The following is a 22,514-nucleotide window of genomic DNA, read 5'->3' on the forward strand; positions in this document are numbered from 1 at the left end:
TTGAAAATGGATACTACCAAGCTATGGAGAGATCATTATTATGAGGTTTATTGTGTGCAATCTGATGGCATCCCCTTTTCTCCTCCATGTAGGAATTGGTCTTGTACTGCCTGAAAAACAAGATTTGTGACATTAATCATCAGGACAATGCAGGTTACTGTGCTCTACATGAAGCTTGTGCAGGAGGGTGGCTCCATATTGCTGAACATCTTCTTAAATACGGTGCTGACGTCAACTGCAGTGCCCAGGATGGAACCAGGTTAGTGTTGTGTCTTGCTAGGGCACTAGCAGTGGTCCTCAGGTATGTGGGAAACACTTAAGGAAATATGAGTAGTCACATTGATGACAAAGTACTCCAGAATTGAATCAAATGTATATTTCTGGCCAAGTTGAGTATTACTTCAATTTTTCTTATGCTTCTCAATTGAAGTACATAGGTGATTTACAGTGTTGTGTTAGCTTCAAGTATACAGCAAGGTGATTCAGTTATACCTATAAATATATGTATATTTTTCTGATTCTTTTCCATTACAGTTTATTGCAAGATATATATATAGTTCTTTGTGCTATACATTAAATCCTTGTTGATTATCTATTTTATATATAATAGTGTGTATATGTTCATCCCAAACTCCTAATTAATCCCTTCCCCCCTTTCCCTTTTGGTAACAATAAGTTTGTTTTCTATGTCTTTGAGTCTATTTCTGTTTTATAAATAAGTTCATTTGTATCATTTTTTAGATTCTACATATAAGTGTGGTATTTGTCTTTGACTTCACTTACTATGACAATCTCGAAGGTCCATCCATGTTGCTGCAAATAACATTATTTCATTCTTTTTTATGGCTGAGTAATATTCCATTATATATATGTGTCTCATTTTCTCTATCCATTCATCTGTCAGTGGACATTTAGCTTGCTTCAGTGTCTTGACTATTGTAAAAGTGCTGCTGTGAACATTGGGGTGCATGTATCGTTACTAATTAGAGTTTTCTCCTTATACATGCCCAGGAGTGGGATTGCAGGATCATGTGGTCATTCTGTTTTTAGTTATTTTTAGAAACCTCCATACTGTTTTCCACAGTGGCTATACCAATTTACATTCCCACCAATGTGCACAAAAGTTGTCCTTTAATTTTGTGGTTGGCTTCCTGTACTGTACTAAAGTCTAATTACGTTCTGTTTGTTAATTTTTGCTGTTGTTTCCTTTACTTTAGAAGATAGAACCAAAACGATATTGCTGCAGTTATGTCAAAGAGTGTTCTCCCTATGTTTTTCTCAAGGAGTTTTATACTGTCCCACCTTACATTTAGGTGTTTAATCCATTTTGAGTTTATATTTGTATGTGGTGATAGACACTATTCTAATTATATTCTTTTACATGGAGCTCTCCAGTTCTTCCACCATGCCTTATTGAAGAGGCTATCTTTTCTCTAGTACATATTCTTATCTCCTTTGTCATAGAGTAGGTGACCATAAGTGCATGAGTTAATTTCTGGGCTTCCTACCCTGTTCTGTTGATCTCTTTATCTGTTTTATGCCAATACCATACTGTTTGGGTTTGTTTTTTTGGGGGGGGGGCGTTAAATTTTTTAAATTTTTAATTTATTTTTATTGGAGTAAAATTACTTTACAATGTTCTGTTAGTTTCTGCTGTACAAGGAAGTGAACCATCTATGTGTATATGTATATCCCCTCCCTCCCCCCTCATCTCACCATCTCGGTTGTCACAGAGCACCCAGCTTAGCCATGTGCTATATACAGCATGACCCACTAGCTGTCTGTTTTACACATGGTAGTGTATTTATGTCAAACCAAATCTCCCAGTTTGTCCCACCCTCCCCTTCCCCGCTGTGTCCACATGTTCATTCTCTATGTCTGTGTCTCTATTCCTGCCCTACAAATAGGTTCATCTGTATCATTTTTTTAGATTCCACATACATGCATTAATATATGATATTTGGTTTTCTTTTTCTGGTTAACCTCACTCTGTGTAACAGACTCTAGGTCCATCCATGTCTCTGCAAATGACCCAGTTCATTCCTTTTTATGGCTGAGTAATATTCCATTGTATATATGTACCACATCTTTATCTGTTCATCTGTTATTGGACATTTAGGTTGTTTCCATGTCCTGGCTATAGTAAATAATGCTGCAATGAACATTGGGCTATATGTGTCCTTTTGAATTATGGTTTTCTCAGGGTATATGCCCAGTAGTGGGATTGCTCGGTCCTATGGTAATTCTATTTTTAGTTTTTTAAGGAAGCTCCATACTGTTCTCCATAGTGGCTGTATCAATTTACATTCCCACCAACAGTGCAAGAGGGTTCCCTTTTCTCCACACCCTCTCCAGCATTTATTGTTTCTAGAATTTTTGACGATGGCCATTCTGACTGGTGTAAGGAGATACCTCATTGTAGTTTTGATTTACGTTTCTCTAATAATTAGTGATGTTGCACATCTTTTCTTGTGCCTCTTGGCCATCTGTGTGTCTGCTTTGTAGAAGTGCCTGTTTAGGTCTTCTGCCCATTTTTGGATTGGGTTGTTTGCTTTTTTTTGATATTGAGCTTCATGAGCTGCTTATGTATTTTGGAGATTAATCCTTTGTCAGTTGCTTTCTTGGCAAATATTTTCTCCCATTCTGAGAGTTGTCTTTTTGTCTTGTTTATGGTTTCCTTTGCTGTGCAAAAGCTTTTAAATTTCATTAGGTACCATTTGTTTATTTTATTTTTTTTTTCATTACTCTTGGAGGTAATCTCCCAGCACCACTTATTGAAGAGGCTATCTTTTCTCCATTGTATGTTCCTGCCTCCTTGGTCATAAATCCATGCACATATGGTCACCTAATCTATCTCTGGGCTTTCTGTCCTGTACCATGGATCTGTATTTCTGTTTTTGTGCCAGTACCATACCGTCTTGATTATTGTAGCTTTGTAGTATAGTCTAAAGTTGGGGTGCCTGATTCCTCCACCTCCATTTTGCCTTGGCTATTCGGGGTGTTTTGTATTTCCATGCAAATTGTAAACTTTTTGTTATAATTCGTGAAGAATTCCATTGGTAATTTGATATGGATTGCATTCAATCTGTAGATGGCTTTGGGCACAATAGTCATTTTCACAATATTGAATCTTCCAGTCAAAGAACATGGTATATTTCTCCATCTGTTTATGTCATCTTTGATTTCTTTCATCAGTGTTTTATAGTTTTCTGAGTACAGGTCTTTTGCTTCCTTAAGTAGCTTTATTCCTAGGTATTTTGTTCCTTTTGTTGTGATAGTAAATGGGATTGTTTCCTTGATTTCTCTTTCTGATTTTCCATTGTTAGTGTATAGGAATGCCAGAGATTTCTGTGCATTAATTTTGAATCCTGCAACTTTGCCAAATTCATTGATTAGCTCTAGTAGTCTTCTGATGGCATCTTTAGGATTTTCTATGTGTAGTATTATGTCATCTGCAAACAGTGACAATTTTACTTCTTCTTTTCCAATTTGTATTCCTTTTATTTCTTTTTCTTCTCTGATTGCCGTGGCTAGGACTTCCAAAACTGTGTTGAATAAGAGTGGCGAGATTGGACATCCTTGTCTTGTACCTGATCTTAGTGGAAATGCTTTGTTTCTCACCACTGAGAATAGTGTTTGCTGTGGGTTTGTCATACATGGCCTTTATTATGTTGAAGTAGGTTCCCTGAAGTAGGTTTCTGGAGAGTTTTTATCATAAATGGATGTCAAATTTTGTCAGAAGCTTTTTCTGCATCTATTGAGATGATCATATGGTTTTTATTCAGTTTTCTTTTGGTGGGGGGGCGGGGACGGTACGCGGGCCTCTCACTGTTGTGGCATCTCCCATTGCGGAGCACAGGCTCCGGACGCGCAGGCTCAGCGGCCATGGCTCACAGACCTAGCCGCTCCGCGGCATGTGGGATCTTCCCGGACCAGGGCATGAACCAGTGTCCCCTGCATCGGCAGGTGGACTCTCAACCACTGCGCCACCAGGGAAGCCCCTTCAAAGTTATAATATGGTGTATCACATTGATTGATTTGTGTATTGAAGAATCCTTGCATCTCTGGGATAAATTCCACTTGATCATGGTGTATTATGCTTTTAATGTGTTGTTGGAGTCTGTTTGCTAGTATTTTGTTGAGGATTTTTGCATCTACATTCATCAGTGATGTTGGTCTGTAATTTTCTTTTTTTGTGATACTTTGTCTGGTTTTGGTATATCAGGTGGTTGGTGGTTTTGTAGAATGAATTTGGGAGTGTTTCTCCCTTTGCAGTTTTTGGGAAGGCTCTCTGTTAGCTCTTCTGTAAATATTTGATAGAATTCACCTGTGAAGCCATATCTGGTCCTGGACTTTTGTTTGGTGGAAGATTTTAAATTACGTTTTCAATTTTATTACTTGTGATAGGTCTGTTTATATTTTCTAATTCTTCCTGGTTCAGTATTGGAAAATTGTGCCTTTGCAAGAATTTGTCCATTTCTACATGGTTGTCCTTTTTATTGGCATATACATGTTTGTAGTAGTCTCTTATAATCCTTTGTATTTCTGCATTGTCATGTGTGATTTTTCGTTTTTCATTCCTAATTTTATTGATTTGTGTCCTCTCCCTGTTTTTCTTGATGAATCTGGCTAAAGGATTATCGATTTTATCTTCTCAGAAAACCAACTTTTAGTTTTATTGACCTTTGCTATTGTTTTCTTCATTTCTATTTCATTTATTCCTGTTCTGATCTTTATGATTTCTTTCCTTCTACTGACTTTGGGTTCTCTGGTTGCTTTACATGTAGGGTTAGATTGTTTATTTGATATTTTTATTGTTTCTTGAGGTGAGATTGAATTGCTATAAACTTCCCTCTCAGAACTGCTTTTGCTGCATCCCATAGGTTTTGCGTTGTTGTGTTTTCTTTGTCATTTGTTTCTGTGTATTTTTTTATTTCTTCTTTGATTTCTTCAGTGATCTCTTGGTTATTTAGTAGTGCACTGTTTAGCCTCCATGTATTTATGTTTTTTAGTTTTTTTCCTGTAATTGATTTTCAGTCTCATAGCATTGTGGTCAGAAAAGATGCTTGGTACAGTTTCAGTTTTCTTAAATTTTCCAAGGCTTGATTTGTGACTCAAGATGTGATCTTCCTGGAGAATGTTCCGTGTGCACTTGAGAAGAAAGGGTGTTCTTACACCTTTGGGTGGAATATCCTATAGATATCAATTAAATTTATCTGGTCTATCATGTTGTTTAAAGCTTGTGTTTCCTTACTTAGTTTCTGTTTGAATAATCTGCGCATTGTTGTAGATGGTGTTAAAGTCTCCTAATATTATTGTGTTACTGTTAATTTCCTCTTTTATGGTTGATAGTATTTGCTTTATGTATTGAGGTGCTCCTTTGTTGGTGCATAATTATTTATAATTGGTATATCTTCTTCCTGGATTGATCCCTTGAGCATTATATAGTGTCCTTCCTTATCTCTTGTAACAGTCTGTATTTTAGAGTCTATTCTGATACAAGTATTGCAACTCCAGCTTTCTTGATTTCCATTTGCATGGAATCTTTTTCCATCCCTTCACTTTCAGTCTTTATGTGTCCCTAGGTCTGAAGTGGGTCTGTTGCAGACAGCATATATATGGGTCTTATTTTTGTATCCATTCAACCAGTCTGTGTCTTTTGGTTGGAGGTTTAATCCATTTACATTTAAGGTAGTTAGCGATATGTATGTTCCTGTTACCATTTTCTTAATTGTTTTGGGTTTGTTTTTGTAGGTGTTTTCCTTCTCTTGTGTTTCCTGCCTAGAGAAGTTCCTTTAGCATTTGTTGTAAAGCTGGTTCGGTGGTGCTGAATTTGCTTAGCTTTTGCTTTTTTGTAAAGGTTTTAGTTTCCCTGTGAAATGTGAATGAGATCCTTGCTGTGTAGAGTGCAGTAAGTTTTTCTCTTTCATCACTTTAAGTCTATCCTGCCTCTCCATTCTGGCCTGCAGAGTGTCTGCTGAAAAATCAGCTGATAACCTTATGGGGATTCCTTTGTATGTTATTTTTCACTTTTCCTTTGCTGTTTTTAATATTTTTTCTTTTTATTTAATTTTGATAGTTTGATTAATTTGTGTCTAGGAGTGTTTTTTCTTGGATTTATCCTGTATGGGACTCTCTGCGCTTCCCTGATTGACTATTTTCTTTTCCATGTTAGGGAAGTTTTCCACTGTAATCTCTTCAAATATTTTCTCAGACCCTTTGTTTTTCTGTTCTTCTCTGGGACCCTTATGATTCAAATGTTGGCATGTTTAGTGTTGTCTCAGAGGTCTGTGAGATTGTTCTCAATTCTTTTCATTCTTTTTTCTTTATTCTGCTTCTCGGAAGTTATTTCCACCATTCTGTCTTCCAGCTCACTTACTCGTTTTTCTGCCTCAGTTATTCTGTTACTGACTCCTTCTAGTGTATTTTTCATTTGTTATTTTGTTGTTCATCTCTGTTGGTTTGTTCTTTAGTCCTTCTAGATCATTATTAAACATTTCTTGTATTTTCTCAATCTGTGTCTCCATTCTGTTTCAGATTCTGGGCCTTTATTGTCATTACTCTATATTCTTTTTTCAGGTTGGTTGCCTATTTCCTCTTCATTTATTTGGTCTTGTAGGTTTTTGTCGTCTAATTTTTTTTTTTTGGATGGGTGAGACTGTGTTCCTGTCTTACTGTTTGGCGTGAGGCTTCTAGAACTGGAGTTTGTAGGCTGTTGGGTGGAGCTGGGTCTTTGTACCGAGATTAGGATTTCTGGGAGACCTCACTCTGAGGAATATTCCTTGGAGTCTGAGGTTCTCTGTTAGTCCAGTGGTTCATACTCAGTGCTTCTACTACAGGAGCTCTGGCTTGATCCCCGGCTCATGAACCAAGATCCCAGAAGCCACATGGGGTGGGGAAAAAAAAAAGAAATAAAGGAGTAGAAGAATAACGAATAGTAAAAAAATAAAATAAGATTAGATAACTAACAGATATGTTACAAAGAATTAAAAAATAAAAATATAGATGACAAAATAACCGTAAGATAAAACAGAACCACAATAGTGAAAATAAGAGGAGTGAAACCAAACCAAACAAAACAAAAAGACCTTGGCTGTGGGGGGCAGGGCTTAGGCAGGGGCGGGGTTTAGGCCATTGTGGGGAGTCTATGCTTAGGACCCGCAGGGCCGGAAAAGGTCCTGGGGGGCTGTTGGTGGTGCGGCTTAGGCTCAGTGCAGGAAGAGGGTCCCAGGAGTGCCTCTGGCCTTGGAGGGCAGAGGACCAGGTCCAGGACCCAACAGGCTCATCACTGGGCCCAAGTGGGCATGGGAAACACTAGGTGCGTTCCCCCCGATCCTCCGATCCTAGAGGGCCTCTTCCCCTTGGGCTCTCTTCTTGCTCCTTCCTCCTATGCACCCAGGACCCATGCAGCTAGAGGGGGCCCCAGAAGGCAGAGGACCAGACCTGGAAGCCCAAGAGGGTTCCTGGAGCTGAGTGGGTGGGGGAGCGCCCGCTCCACCTCCTTTGGTTCTCTGGTCTTGGAGGGTTCCCCCTACACTGTCTGCCTCTGCTCCCCATCCTCCTCCTGCCTCCCTCCCTACCATGCCCCTATGACCCAAGAGGCCAGAGGGGGCCATGGAGAACAGAGGACCAGGCCTAGGCACCCAGCATCCTTCCCTGGGCCCAAGTGAGCAGGAGAGACTCCCTCCACGTCTCCCCTGATCCTCTCCGGTCCTGGACGGTTCCGCCCCAACCATCCCCCTCTGCTCCTCTTCCCCCCTCCTTCCTCCTGCCCACGCCTCTAGAACCCACGAGGCCGGAGGGGGCCCCAGAGAATGGAGGACCAGGCCCAAGAGCCCGACAGGCCTCCTGGGGCCCCAGTGGGTGGGAGAAATGCCTGCTGCACCTCCCCTGATCCTCCAGTCCTGGAAGACCCCTCCCACCACCTCTTCTCTTCTCCTCCCCCTTCCCTCCTATGCCCTAGGATCAATGCGGCCTGGAGGAGGCCTTGGAGGGGGGAGTACCTGGCCCAGGAGCCCCACAGACTTCCCGGGCCCGATTGGGCAGGGGAAATGCCGGATTCTCCAAGCCCCTGAGGGTCCCTCCAGGCCTGGGAACCCCTCCCCCTCCCAGCCACCCCTCAGGGGCACTAGTACTGTCTGGTCTCCACTCTTCTCTCCTACCCCTGCATCCTACGCAGGCACTCAGGGGTTCGGGGGTTCCTCCTGTCTCCTTGGGCGTCGAGGGCACCCACCAATGTCCAGCAGGTGCCCTATTTGTGGGGAGACGCAAACTCTGCGTCCTCCCTGACTGCCATCTTGACTCTGCCCTACCATACTGTTTTGATGAGTAGCTTTGTAGTATATTCTGAAGTCAGGGAGCCTGATTCCTTCAGTTCCATTCTTTTTCATGATTGTGTTGCCTATTCCATGTCTTTGTGGTTCCATACAAATCTAAACATTTTTTGTTCCAGTTCTGTGAAAAATTCTATTAGTAATTTGGTAGGCATTGCATTGAATCTGTACATTGTCTTGGGTAGTATAGTCATTTTGACGGTATTGATTCTTCCAATCCAAGAACATTGTATATTTTTCCATGTGTTTGTGTGGTCTTCAGTTTCTTTCATCAGAGTCTTACAGTTTTCTGAGTACAAGTCTTTTGCCTCCTCAGCAGGTTTATTCCTACCGAGGAGGCAAAAGGTGCTTTATTCTTTTTGATGCTATGGTAGATGGTATTGTTTTCTTAATTTCTCTTTCAGATAGTTTGTTGTCAGTGTATAGAAATGCAGCAAATTTCTGTGTACTAATTTTGTATCCTGAAACTTTACCAGATATATCTCAACATAATAAAAGTCATAAGTGACAGATTGATAGCTGATAACATACTCAACAGTGAAAAGCTGAAAGCCTTCCCTCTAAGATCAGGAACAAGAGAAGGGTGTGCCCACTCTTGCCACTTTAATTCAATGTATTCTGCTGCTTTTGGATGGAATGTATATATCTCTGTTAGGTTCATTTGATCTCATGTATGATTCAAGTCCAATGTTTTCTTGAGGATTTTCCATCTGGATTTCTGTCCATTGCCAAATGTGTTGTTTTGAAGTCCTCTGATGTTACTGTATTGTCTATTTCTTCTTTCAGATGTTAGTATTTGGTTAATGTATTTTGGTACTCTTATGTTAGGTGCATATGTATTTACCATTGTTATGTTTCCTTGATAGGTTGACCCTTTATCATTATATCATGACTTGCTTTGTCTCTGCTTACCCCTTTTGGCTTAAAATCTGTTTTTTTCTTATATGAGTATAGCTACCACTACCCTCTTTTTCATTTGTATGGAATTCTCTTTTAATCCCTTAACTATGAGCCTGTGTATGTCCTTAAAACTGAAGTTACTCTCTTGTAGATAGCATACAGTAGAGTCTTGTTTTTTTTTTTATGCATCCAGCCACTTTGTACCTTTTGCTTGGACAACTCAGTCCATGCAAATTTAGAGTAGTTATTGATATGTAGGGACTTACTATTGCCATATAACTGTTTTCTGGCTGTTTTGTAGTCGTCTTGTTACTTTCTTATTCTTTCAGTATGTTTCTTTGAACTATTGATTTTCTGTGATAGTTTGCTGTGCTTTCCTGTCTTTATTTTTGTGAATCTATAGTTAGTCTTTGCTCTGTAGTTACCGTGAGACTTACATTAAACATCTTTTAGGTATAACAGTCTATTTTATGTGGTTGGCAACATCATGTCTATGCCTTACAAACACATTATCCTTTTATGCACTCCTTCAAGTGTTTAGAGTTGCAATTTGATTTTTATATTATATATTCTTCAACAGATTATAGTAACCTGAGTAATTTTTGATACCTTTAACCTTTTTAATATAGTTAATTGGTTTAACACACCCTCATGTTACAGTATTAGAGTTTCACAATTTGACTGTATATTTGCATTTACCAGTGTGTTGTGTATTTTCATATGTTTTCATTACTAGTTAGCATCCTTTCGTATCAGCCTGAAGAACTCCTTTCAGCATTTCTTTTAAGACAGGTCTGGTGGTGATGAATTCTCTCATGTCTGTTTCTAAAGGATAAGTTGGCAGCTTTTCTGTTTTAACACTATGAGTATATTATTCTGTTTTTTTCCCTGGCCTATAATTGTGCTCAGAAATCTGTTGGTAGCCTAATGGGATTTTCTTGTAGGTTACAATATTTTTTTCTCTTGCTTCCTTTAGAATCTTTGATTTTTGACAGTTTGCTAGAATGTTTCTCAGATAAGAACGTTTTGAACTGAAATAATGGGGTGATACATATCTTCACGATTTTTGGATTCCAAGTCTCTCACCAGGTTTGGGAAGTTCTTGGCCTTCCGTTTATTCATTCATTCATTCATTGAATTATAGTTGATTTACAATATTGTATTAGTTTCAGGTGTACAGCATAGTGATTCAATACTAAACTTTTCTGTTCCCTTCTCCCTCTCTTTTCCTTTTGGATTTTCGGTGATTTGTATGTTGTTGTTGTTGTTAGCTTTATGGTATCTCTTTTCCTTTCATTGACTCTATCTCACTGATTTTGTATTCTGTTTGGTCTGTCTGATATTGGTGCTGTCTGTTGCATTTTTCATTTCATTTATTGAATTCTTCAGATCCAGAATTTCCCTATGACTCTTTTTATGATTTCTGTCTCTGTTAAGTTTCACATTTGGATTGTGTTTTGTTTTCTTTATTTCATTGAATTGTTTTTCTGTATTTTCTTGTAGCTTATTGAGTTTCCTTAAATAGCTCATTTGAATTCTTTAGTAAATATAGATGTCTGTGTCTTTGGGTTGGTTACTGGAAGATTATTGAAATCCTTTGGTGATTTTATGTTTCCTTGAGTTTTCAAGTTCCTTGGAATTTTGTGTTGCGGTTTTCATGTTGGCACAGTCACCTCCTCCACTTTTTAGCTAATTTCCTTCAGGGTGGAAATACATTTAAGTCAGTCCTGCTACAGATTCTGAGGCTTTCTTAGACCTTGTATAGATAGGCCATACCTGATCCATGCTTCTAGCGCTCTCTTGAGGCAGAATTCTTAAGCTTGTATGCATTCTCCTGATCCTGCAAAGCTGGGCCATGAAGTTTGGAAGTGATCCCGCTTTCCATTTTTTTAGAAGAAGTTGAGGGGTATGTTGTTAATTTGACTTTAAATGTTTGGTATTTACCAGTGAAGTCATTTGACCCTGGGATTTTCTTTGTTGGGAAACTTTTGATTGCTTACTCATTACTCGTTCAGATTTCCTGTCTCTTCACGATTCAGCTTTGAAGTATTTCATGTTTCTAGGAACTTATCTTTCTTTCTAGGTTATCCAATTTGTGGAAATTTAACTGTTTATATTAAATAATTACAGAGCAAATTATTTCTTTTTATTTCTATAGCATCAGTTGTAACATTTCCTCTTTCATTTCTGATGTTAATTGAGTCTTGTTAAAGGTTTGACAGTTTTGTTGATCTTTTCAAACAACTAGCTCATTTCATCCATTTTTCATATAGTATAAATTGAAGAGGTAAATAATTCACATGGTAACCACGAAGAAAAAACAATACGACATGAATAAAAGGAACTGAGGTCATAAGAGTAGGACCCTAATACAATAGGCCTGTGGCCTTCTTAAAAGAGGAATCTCTTTTTCTTTCTGTCATATGAAAACACCGTGAGAAGGTAGCCACCTGCAAATCAGGAGGTTAGTCAATCACTAGGAATCTTAATCTTGTACTTGCCAACTTCCAGAGCTGTAAGAAATAAATTTATCTTATTTAAGCCACCCATTTTGCTTTATTAATTTACGGTAGCCTGAACAGACTAATATAGCATCCAAAGAATACCTCTGTTCACTTCAGTGTTCTGAGTCAGGCATATAGACTCAGTCCCTCAGTCAGTCCCTCAGGTAGACCCACTGCAATGCTAGAACATTTGCTACACATTCCATTCTTGCCTTTCCCTCTCTAGGAAGAAGCTGAGAACTTTTTCCTGATTGTTCCTGCATTGTGCTAAGTGTAGGGGGTGGGAGTCCCCTCACATGTAAATGGAACAAATATTCTTACCTGCTTCATTGCAGCTCTTCTTGATTTTGCACTTGCTTGGGTTGCTACAGCTTCTTAACCAGTTTCTGGTATTATCATAAAGACAATTTAGTCTGTATATTGTTGTTAAGTCAGTGTCTCTTGGTTGGGGAATGATGGCCTAAGGCTTCTGATTCCTTTGTCTTGTCAGTGTTACTCAGTTCTATGATTTTAGTGCAGTCTTATGGAAGTACCAACAGTATTTATTGAAGAGAGAGAAAAATCCATCTTACAATTCATATTGAATTTCAAGGAGCCCTGAATAATTTTAAAAATCTGTTTTAAAAGGCAAGCTTTGTTTTTTTTGTCTTGATTTGTCCTGATTTCAACATTTAGTACAAAGCCACACTAATGAAAGCGGCATGTGAGTAGCATAAAGACAGCCATATTGTCCAATGGAATAAAATAGAGAAATAAACCATTGTGTATATAGTCAAATGAGGCTCTGCAGGTGTGGCCAGATTGCTCATGGGATGGACAAATTTCTTCATCCACAGTTGCAAGTAAACCTACACGTCCGCATGCAAAGCAGTGAAGTTGAATCCCTACCTTACTCCATATACAAAAGTTAACTTATGATGGATTAAGCATGTAAATGTAAGACGTAAAGCTATAAAACTGCTAGAGGAAAACTAGGGATAAAGCTTTATGACATTTGACTTGGTATTGATTTTTTGGATATGACATCAAAAGCAGAAGCAGTAAAAGCAAAAACAGATAAATGGGATTATATAAATTTCTTCTTGTCAAAGGATACATTCAATAAGAGGGAAAACAACGGGAGAAATTATTTGAAAATTTGTACCTAAGAAGGTGTTAATAAAAAGGGTTCGACAAGCCTCTTAGATAGCCTCATCCACCAGAGGGCAGACAGAAGAAGCAAGAAGAACTACAGTCCTGCAGCCTGTGGAACAAAAACCACATTCACAGAAAGATAGACAAGATGAAAAGGCAGAGGGCTGTGTACCAGATGAAGGAACAAGATAAAACCCTGGGAAAACAACTAAATGAAGCAGAGATAGGCAAACTTTCAGAAAAAGAATTCAGAATAACGATAGTGAAGATGATCCAGGACCTCGGAGAAAGAATAGAGGCAAAGATCGAGAAGATGCAAGAAATATTTAACAAAGACCTAGAAGAAGTAAAGAACAAACAAACAGAGATGAACAATACAATAACTGAAATGAAAAATATTCTAGAAGGACTCAATAGCAGAATAACTGAGGCAGAAGAACAGATGAATAACTTGGAAGACAAAATGGTAGAATTCACTGCTGTGGAACAAAATAAAGAAAGAAGAATGAAAAGAAATGAGGACAGCCTAAGAGACCTCTGGGACAACATTAAACGCACCGACATTCGCATTATAGGGGTCCCAGAAGGAGAAGAGAGAGAGAAAGGACCCAGGAAGGTATTTGAAGAGAGTATAGTCGAAAACTGCCCTAACATGGGAAAGGAAATAGCCACCCAAGTCCAGGAAACAGAGAGTCCCACACAGGATAAACCCAAGGAGAAACATGCCGACACACAGTAATCAAATTGGCAAAAATTAAAGACAAAGAAAAATTATTGAAAGCAGCAAAGGAAAAACGACAAATAACATACACAGGAACTCCCATAAGGTTAACAACTGATTTCTCAGCAGAAACTCTACAGTCTAGAAGGGAATGGCATGACATATTTAAAGTGATGAAAGGGAAGAACCTACAACCAAGATTACTCTACCCAGCAAGGATCTCATTCAGATTTGATGGAGAAATCAAAAGCTTTACAGACAAGCAAAGCTAAGAGAATTCAGCACCACCAAACCAGCTCTACAACAAATGCTAAAGGAACTTCTCTACGTGGGAAACACAAGAGAAGACAAGGACCTACAAAAACAAACCCAAAACAATTAAGAAAATGGTAATACCGATAATTATCTTAAATGTGAGTGGATGAAATGCTCCAACCAAAAGACACAGACTTGCTGAATGGATACAAAAACAAGGCCAATATGTATGCTGTCTACAAGAGACCCACTTCAGACCTAGGGACACATACAGACTGAAAGTGAGGGGATGGAAATGATATTCCATGCAAATGGAAATCAAAAGAAAGCTGGAGTAGCAATACTCATATCAGGAAAAATAGACTTTAAAATAACAAATGTTAAAAGAGACAAGGAGGAACACTACATAACGATCAAGGGATCAATCCAAGGAGAAGATATAACAATTATAAATATATGTATGCATCCAACATAGGAACACCTCAATACATAAGGCAACTGCTAACAGCTGTAAAAGAGGAAATCGACAATAACACAATCATAGTGGGGGACTTTAACACCTCACACCAATGGATAGATCATCCAAACAGAAAATTAATAAGGAAACACAAGCTTTAAATGACACAGTAGACCAGATAGAATTAATTGATATTTATAGGATAGTCCATCCCAAAACAGCAGATTACACTTTCTTCTCAAGTGCGCACGGAACATTCTCCAGGATAGATCACATCTTGGGTCACAGATCAAGCTTCAGTAAATTTAAGAAAATTGAAATCATATCAAGCATCTTTTCTGACCACAAGGCTATGAGGTTAGAAATGAATTACAGGGGAAAAAAGTCAAAAACACAAACACATGGATGCTAAACAAGACATTACTAAATAACCAAGAGATCACTGAAGAAATGAAAGAGGAAATCAAAAAATACCTACAGACAAATGACAATGAAAACACAAACATCCAAAACCTACGGGATGTAGCAAAAGCAGTTCTAAGAGGGAAGTTTATAGCTATACAAGCCTACCTCAAGAAACAAGAAACATCTCAAGTAAACAATCTAATGTTAAACCTAAAGGAACTAAAGAAGAACAAACAAAACCCAAAGTTAGATTATGATAAAAACTCTCCAGAAAGTGGGCATAGAAGGAACTACCTCAGCATAATAAAGCCCATGTATGACAAACCCACAGCAAACAACATTCTCAGTGGTGAAAAACTGAAAGCATTTCCACTAAGATCAAATCAAGAAAACACTCCCGTTTACCATTGCAAGAAAACGAATAAAATATCTAGGAATAAACCTACCTAAGGAGACAAAAGACCTGTATGCAGAAAATTATAAGACACTGATGAAAGAAATTAAAGATAATACAATTAGATGGAGAGATATACCATGTTCTTGGATTGGAAGAATCAACATTGTGAAAATGACTCTACTACCCAAAGCAATCTACAGATTCAATGCAATCCCTATCAAACTACCACTGGCATTTTTCACAGAACTAGAACAAAAAATTTCACACTTTGTATGAAAACACAAAGACCCCGAATAGCCAAAGCAATCTTGAGAACGAAAAATGGAGCTGCAGGAATCAGGGTCTCTGACTTCAGACTATACTACAAAGCTACAGTAATCAAGAGAGTATGGTACTGCCAAAAAAACCAGAAAGATAGATGAATGGAACAGGAAAGAAAGCCCAGAGATAAACCCACGCACATATGGTCACCTTATTTTTTGATAAAGGAGGCAAGAACATACAATGAAGAAAAGATAACCTCTTCAATAAGTGGTGCTGGGAAAACTGGACAACTACATATAAAAGAATGAGATTAGAACACTCCCTAACACTATACACAAAAATAAACTCAAGATGGATTAGAGACCTAAATGTAAGACCGGACACTATAAATCTCTTAGAGGAAAACATAGGAAGAGCAATCTTTGACATGAATCACAGCAAGATCTTTTTTGATCAACCTCCTAGAGTAATGAAGAATGGCCATCCTCAAATCTACAAACAATAAATGCTGGAGAGGGTGTGAAGAAAAGGGGAAGCGCCTTGCATCGTTGGTGGGAATGTAAATTGATACAGCCACTATGGAGAACAGTATGGAGGTTCCTTAAAAAACTAAAAATAGAATTACCATATGACCCAGTAATTCCACTACTGGGCATATACCCAGAGAGAACCATAATTCAAAAAGACACATGCAACCCAGTGTTCATTGCAGCACTATTTACAATAGCCAGGACCTGGAAGCATCCTAAATGCGCATCGACAGATGAATGGGTAAAGAGGATTTGGTACATATATACAATGGAACATTACTCAGCCATAAAAACGAACAAAATTGAGTTATTTGTAGAGACGTGGATGGAACTAGCACCTGTCATACAGAGTGAAGTAAGTCAGAAAGAGAAAAACAAATATCGTATATTAATGCATATATGTGGAACCTAGAAAAATGGTACAGATGAACTGGTTTGAAAGGCAGGAATTGAGACACAGATGTAGAGAGCAAACATATGGACACCAAGGTGGGAAAGCAGCACTGGGGATGGGGGTGGTGGTGGGATGAATTGGGAGACTGGGATTGACATGTATACACTAATATGTATAAAATGGATAAGTAATAAGGACTTGCTGTATAAAAAAACACAATAAAATTGAAAGAAAAAAAGGCATTCTGTAAGTAGTTACCTTCATAGGATTGATTGTGGTTTCTAAGTTGATAAGTGTGTGTATTTGTGTGTTCATGTGTGCACGGGTGTGCTTGTTCAGGCCAGTTAGGGATGCTTCAGTGATGGACTCTAATTTTATTGTTCTGATTTTATAATATTATTGTTTACTGTTGTTTTTAAAAACCTTGATCATTTCCACTTTAGTTATTGGCCTTTCAGTTTTTTTCTTTCCAAAAGTCAGTAACTAAATTATTTCACTGTTCAAAACCAATAAAAAGTAAGATACAGTTCAGTTCAGGGCAATGAGACATTATTTTGACCACTTCCCCCCTCCACCCCGAATTTACGTAGCTTTCCGCTGTGTCCAGCAGAAGAAACTTTCTGCTCCATGAGGTATGCTTGGCCTCCATAATCCTTCTCCACACTTTATGCCTGTTCTCAGTAATTGCAAGCTCCTACTCCAACGTTCAGTACCAGCCTTTGTTTTGGGGCCTCCTCTTGCACATTATTGGCAATTTGCACTACTGTTTCTTCTTAATTTTCTGTGTGTTTATTCTCCTCAGATGGCTTATTAGAGTCAAGGCATAAAACATTGGTCAGTCGTACAACGCCCCCGTAGGTTAGTCCCTGAAATAATCAAGGGTTATATGAATAAATAGTACAGTGCTAAGTTTTAAGACACTGAACTCTTTAATCATTTCTTTAAATCACTGTGTTCAAAATATATATGATCTTCAAGTCCCAATAGTACAGAGTACAGACCTGTGTTGGCTTTGTGTACAACCTGATGTCATAACCCACATCCTCAGACCTGGCCCCATCCCCAACATGATCACAATTTATTGGCCTGAGGACCAAGTTTGTGCTTGTGTCCACGAAATGCTACCAAGAGGCAATGTACTAGGGCTCTCCTCACAGTTATAAAGTAAGCAAAATTGAAATGTTTGTGGTATTTTATAGTTTCAAATTACTACCCATTCAGGTTGGGAATGCAGGCAATGTTTCATCCCCTAGTGCAAATGGATGGAGGACTCTGTATCCTCATGAGAACTCACCATAATGACTCTGGTTCTGGGCTGACTCTGGACCCTGTTTCTTCTCTCCCCTTCAGTCACTGAGGTTCTGAGGCAGAGAGTTCATCATTAATGTCTATAAGTTCCTAGAGCCCAGCTTCCAAGAGAAATTTTCACTGATCACTGATATTTGTACCCTGGTTCTTTTTAAAATGGAGTAGGTGTTTAAAAAAATTGTGTAACAATTGATACTTCTATTGGCTTCCATAACGATGGGATTTTTTTCTCTCTGATTTATCTTTATACAGTCTGTCATTAGTTAAATTCCTTCAAAATATTTTCATCTTTGTCTTGAATTAGGTCTTGGACTAAATAGATTTTCATTTGAGAATTATTTCTGAAATTGTTTGTTCACCTGCCTTAAAAATGACTGATACAGAACTAACAGTAATTTATCATTTCATCTTGGGTCAGTTATCATGCCTCAGTTTCCCTTTGTGTAGAATGGTTTGAAAGTACATACTTTCTTGGTGAAATATTCCATGTAGGAGGTTTATCACACATAGTACACACACCGTATTTTTGCTTATTGTTAAATGAAACTACTCCAGAAGCAAGTATGTGTACACAAGGTTAATCCCACTGCACATCTCTTCCTAGGCCTCTTCATGATGCAGTTGAGAGTGATTTCTTGGATATTGTTCGCCTGCTTCTCTCCTATGGTGCTGACCCCACTTTGGCTACATATTCCGGTAGAACCATCATGAGTATGACTCACAGCAAACTTATGGAAATGTTTCTGGCAGGTGGGTAACTTCAAAGAATAGGAATGACAAAGTTTAACAAATGTTTTAAATTAAAAATTAGATGGTAATTTGCAACACTTCTCATTTCTCTAGATCCTCACTCTCACTCACTGTTTTTTTGTTCTAATTGATGTGAGGTGGTATCTTACTATAGATTTTATTTGCTAATTAATGAAAATGTGCTTATTGGCCATTTATAGATCTTCCTTGGAGAGATGTTTATTCAGGTTCTTTGCCCATTTTAATATTAGATTATTTGTTTTTTGTTGACTTGCAGGAGTTCCTTTTATATTCTGGCTATAAACCCCTATCAGACTTGCAGTATTTTCTCCCATTCGGTAGATTGTCTTTTCACTGTATTTCCTTTGATACGGAGAAATTTTTTAGTTTGATGTAGTCAGATTTATCTGATTTTGCTCTTGTTGCCTGTGTTTTGGTGTCATATCCAAGAAATGTTGGTCAAATTCAATTTCCTGAACCTTTCCTCCTATGTTTTTATGGCAATAGGTCTTATTTATTATATCCATTTTGAGTTAATTTTTGCATTTGGTGTAAGGTAAGGGTCCAGCTTCATTCTTTCCCCAACATCATTTTTTTGTTGCTATTGTTTTGTTTTCTTGGCCACACCACATGGCTCTTGGGATCTTAGTTCCCTGACCATGGATTGAATCGGGGCCACCGCAGTGAAATCATGAAGTCCTAACCACTAGACCATCAGGGAGTTCCCGCAGCACCCTTTGTTGAAGAGACTTTCTCCACGTGTAGCCTTGGCACTCTTGTCAAAGATTATTTGAGGGCTTCCCTGGTGGTGCAGTGGTTGAGAGTCCGCCTGCCGTTGAAGGGGACATGAGTTCGTGCCCCGGTCCGGGAAGATCCCACATGCCGCAGAGCGGCTGGGTCCGTGAGTCATGGCCGCTGAGCCTGCGCATCAGGAGCCTGTGCTCCGCAACGGGAGAGGCCACAGCAGTGAGAGGCCCGCAACAGGAGAGGCCACAGCAGTGAGAGGCCGCAACGGGAGAGGCCACAGCAGTGAGAGGCCCACAACAGGAGAGGCCACAGCAGTGAGAGGCCGGCGTACCACAAAAAAAAAAAAAAAAATTATTTGACAGTGTATTGTCTTTATGCCAGTGCTGTATTGTTTTGATTACTTTGTTTTGTGGTGTGTTTTGAAATCAGGGAGTGTGAGGCCACCAACTTTGTTCTTTTTCAAGATTACTTAGGCTATTCAGAATCCCTCGAGATTCCACGTGAATTTAGAATTAGACTTTTCTAATTTTGCAAAAAAATAAAAAATAAAAGGCTGGGATTTTGAGAAAGATTTCCTTGAATCTGTAGACTGCATTGGGTAGTATGGACATTTTAACAATAAAGTGTGCTTAATCTGTGAACATGGGATATCTTTCCATTTATCTGAATCTTCTTAGATTCCTTTTAGCTAAGTTATGTAGATTTTAGTGTACAAGTCTTTGTCTCTTTGTTTTTTTTTTTTACATCTTTATTGGAGTATAATAACTTTACAGTGTTGTGTTAGTTTCTGCTTTGTAACAAAGTGAATCAGTTATATATATACACATGTTCCCATATCTCTTCCCTCTTGTATCTCCCTCCCTCCCACCCTCCCTATCTCACCCTTCCAGGTGGTCACAAAGCACTGAGCTGATCTCCCTGTGCTATGCGGCTGCTTCCCACTAGCTATCTGTTTTACGTTTCGTAGTGTATATATGTCTGTGCCACTCTCTAACTTTGTCACAGCTCACCCTTCCCCCTCCCCATAACCTCAAATCCATTCTGTAGTAGGTCTGTGTCTTTATTCCTGTCTTACCCCTAGGTTCTTCAGAACCATTTTTTTTTAGATGTCCCTTCGTTATTAAGTTTATTCTTAAGTATTTTTTCAGTGCTACTGTGAGATTGTTTTATTTCCCTTTTGAATTGTTTATTGTTAGTATATAAAATTGCAACTCATTTTTGTATGTTGACTATGTATCATGCAACTCTTTTATTACTTTTAACATTTTTTTTTAAAAACCCTTTTATTTTGTCATCTCTCTAGATTATTTAAAGGACCTACAGGGTCACAATGATGATAAACTTGGTGGCCCTTGGGAGTTCTATGGAAGCTCTGTATGTGGTGAGAAACATTTTTCCTCCACATTTTTCTTTCAGTGGGAAGTGAATGAGTTACAGAATATTTCTCTCTGGTATGGGTGAGGGGATGATGGATGATGGGTACTGTAAGCAGGGATCATTAGGAAATTATCTGTTTTTATTTAGAATTGTTTAATTATTGAGAGCTGAAATGTGGTAGAGCCTACTGACTCCTTTGTTTCTTTTTACCTGCATTAGAACCAGATAAAAAGGCTGTATTTAATGTTTTGACAGATCCTCCAGGACCAGAGGATGAGGATGATGAGGATAAGGCTTTCAGCGATGTGTTTGAATTTGAATTTTCAGATAGTCATCTCTTACCTTGTTATAACATCCAAGTGTCTGCTGCTCAGAGGTAAGGATGTATATATCATGTAGTTGAAAAATAGCTTGCAGTAGTTTTCTTGGGGAAGCAGGACCTAAAACCTCTTTTAAGCAGATGAGGGTGGGTGAATGATTTCTAATTCTCCATGAACCTCACTTAATGAAAATTTCTGGAAAAGATTAATTATACACAGTGGGGATCAGATTCATAGCACAGTGTAAACTATCCTCAATAGAACACCACCAAGGCAAATAAGACCCTGGGCCCAAAGTGTTGAAGTTGTCATTCAGTGGAATTTCACAGAATAGTTGCTCCCTTGGAGACTTCGGTCACGAAATCTTTGGGAAAGAGTCCTAGGAGCTCCCAACATAGGGGACTTAGGCACACGAAGTGTGTAACAGTGTAATGATAATCGGCCTTCTCGTGTAGGATTAGAAAAATCATTTATTCATGGGCTTTTATATATCATATACACATCAGAGATTAATCCTTTGCTGTGTAAACAAAGGTACTTAATAAATAAAAGTATATATGCCATTAAAACAGTGAAATTTTATAGTAACAGAAAACATAAAATTGTGTTGCACTGTGCATGTAAGGAATGTCACAGTTTGCTTCTAAAAACCATCAATCTGAAAGAGATGAAATTTAGTGTGTGGCATGTGTGAAAAGAAATGTGGTGTAATGTGTGTTTAAAATGTGTTCTATTGTGGGGGTAGGAGGAGGGATCAGAAAAGGTGTTTGTAATCAATTCTCTTGGGTTGGGATACAGACTTCCCTCAGTGAATATAGTGGAACACATAGAGAGTTATAACTTGAATTGTGATAAGAGCTGAGTGAATAGGAATTAACCCGTTTGTTAGCAGTGAGAGTAGTGAGAAGCACATTTGATGAATCTCATTAAGATGTTCCTTCTGCTTTCTAAAAATCAGATGGCCTTCTCTAAATGTGCTCTTAAAACCAGATGAGTTACTCATACTAGAAGTAAATACTTTCCCTTACTTTGATAAGAGAGCATTGGTCAATGATGGGTATAGTTAGAAAAAGCTATTGGCTCTTGTTACGGCTGTAGATGGGTTTATTCAGGATAGTAGTCAGTAATTTTTGCCAGAAACTTGAACCACTTTCTTTTTTATTTTGTAGGCCACGAAACTGGTTATTGCTTTCAGATGTGCTTAAAAAATTGAAAATGTCCTCCTGTGTATTCCGCTGCAATTTTCCCAATATTGAAATTGTCACAGTCACAGAGTCAGAGTTTTACAGGCAGGTTTCTGCAAGTCTCTTGTTCTCTTGCCCCAAAGACCTGGAAGCCTTCAATCCTGAAAGCAAAGAGCTACTAGATTTGGTTGAATTATCAAATGAACTTCAGACTCTGCTCGGCTCCTCTGTGGAGTGTTTAAATCCCAGTGATGTGGCCCTGGAAGACCACTGAGCAGTTTAGTTTCACTGTATACAAAATGTGTTGTGGCGTTATTCCTGTACATTATTGTTTAAATACAGCTTTGTCTGTAAAGAAGGGACATTATTACATATGAAAATATATATCTGCTTTATCTAAAACACGATTTGGAAAATGTACAAGCTTGTCTTTCTTTTTAGTTTTTATGAAGTTGAAGTGTTTTACCTTCTTTATTATTTTTTTTTTACATCTTTATTGGAGTGTAATTGCTTTACCATGGTGTGTAGAAGCCC

At 38.4% G+C, this 22,514-nt stretch overlaps 1 protein-coding gene across 1 annotated transcript in view; it reads left to right on the forward strand.

The window, feature by feature from the left end:
* LOC112415965 (BCL-6 corepressor-like) overlaps nucleotides 1–22,254 on the forward strand; it is a gene marked incomplete at its 5' end in the record, with an annotated part of 42,493 nt that extends 20,239 nt beyond the window's left edge. The window contains 5 exons of the mRNA XM_024769183.1: nucleotides 93–259; nucleotides 18,207–18,352; nucleotides 20,403–20,480; nucleotides 20,696–20,852; nucleotides 21,966–22,254. Of these exons, the coding sequence (XP_024624951.1) occupies nucleotides 93–259; nucleotides 18,207–18,352; nucleotides 20,403–20,480; nucleotides 20,696–20,852; nucleotides 21,966–22,254 (837 nt within the window). The remainder of the gene's footprint in view (nucleotides 1–92; nucleotides 260–18,206; nucleotides 18,353–20,402; nucleotides 20,481–20,695; nucleotides 20,853–21,965) is intronic.
* Between the last annotated feature and the right edge of the window lie 260 nt (nucleotides 22,255–22,514).

This window comes from Neophocaena asiaeorientalis, unplaced genomic scaffold (assembly GCF_003031525.2).
Source record: "Neophocaena asiaeorientalis asiaeorientalis breed wild unplaced genomic scaffold, Neophocaena_asiaeorientalis_V1.1 scaffold679, whole genome shotgun sequence".
In the NCBI taxonomy this organism is placed as follows: Eukaryota; Metazoa; Chordata; class Mammalia; order Artiodactyla; family Phocoenidae; genus Neophocaena; species Neophocaena asiaeorientalis.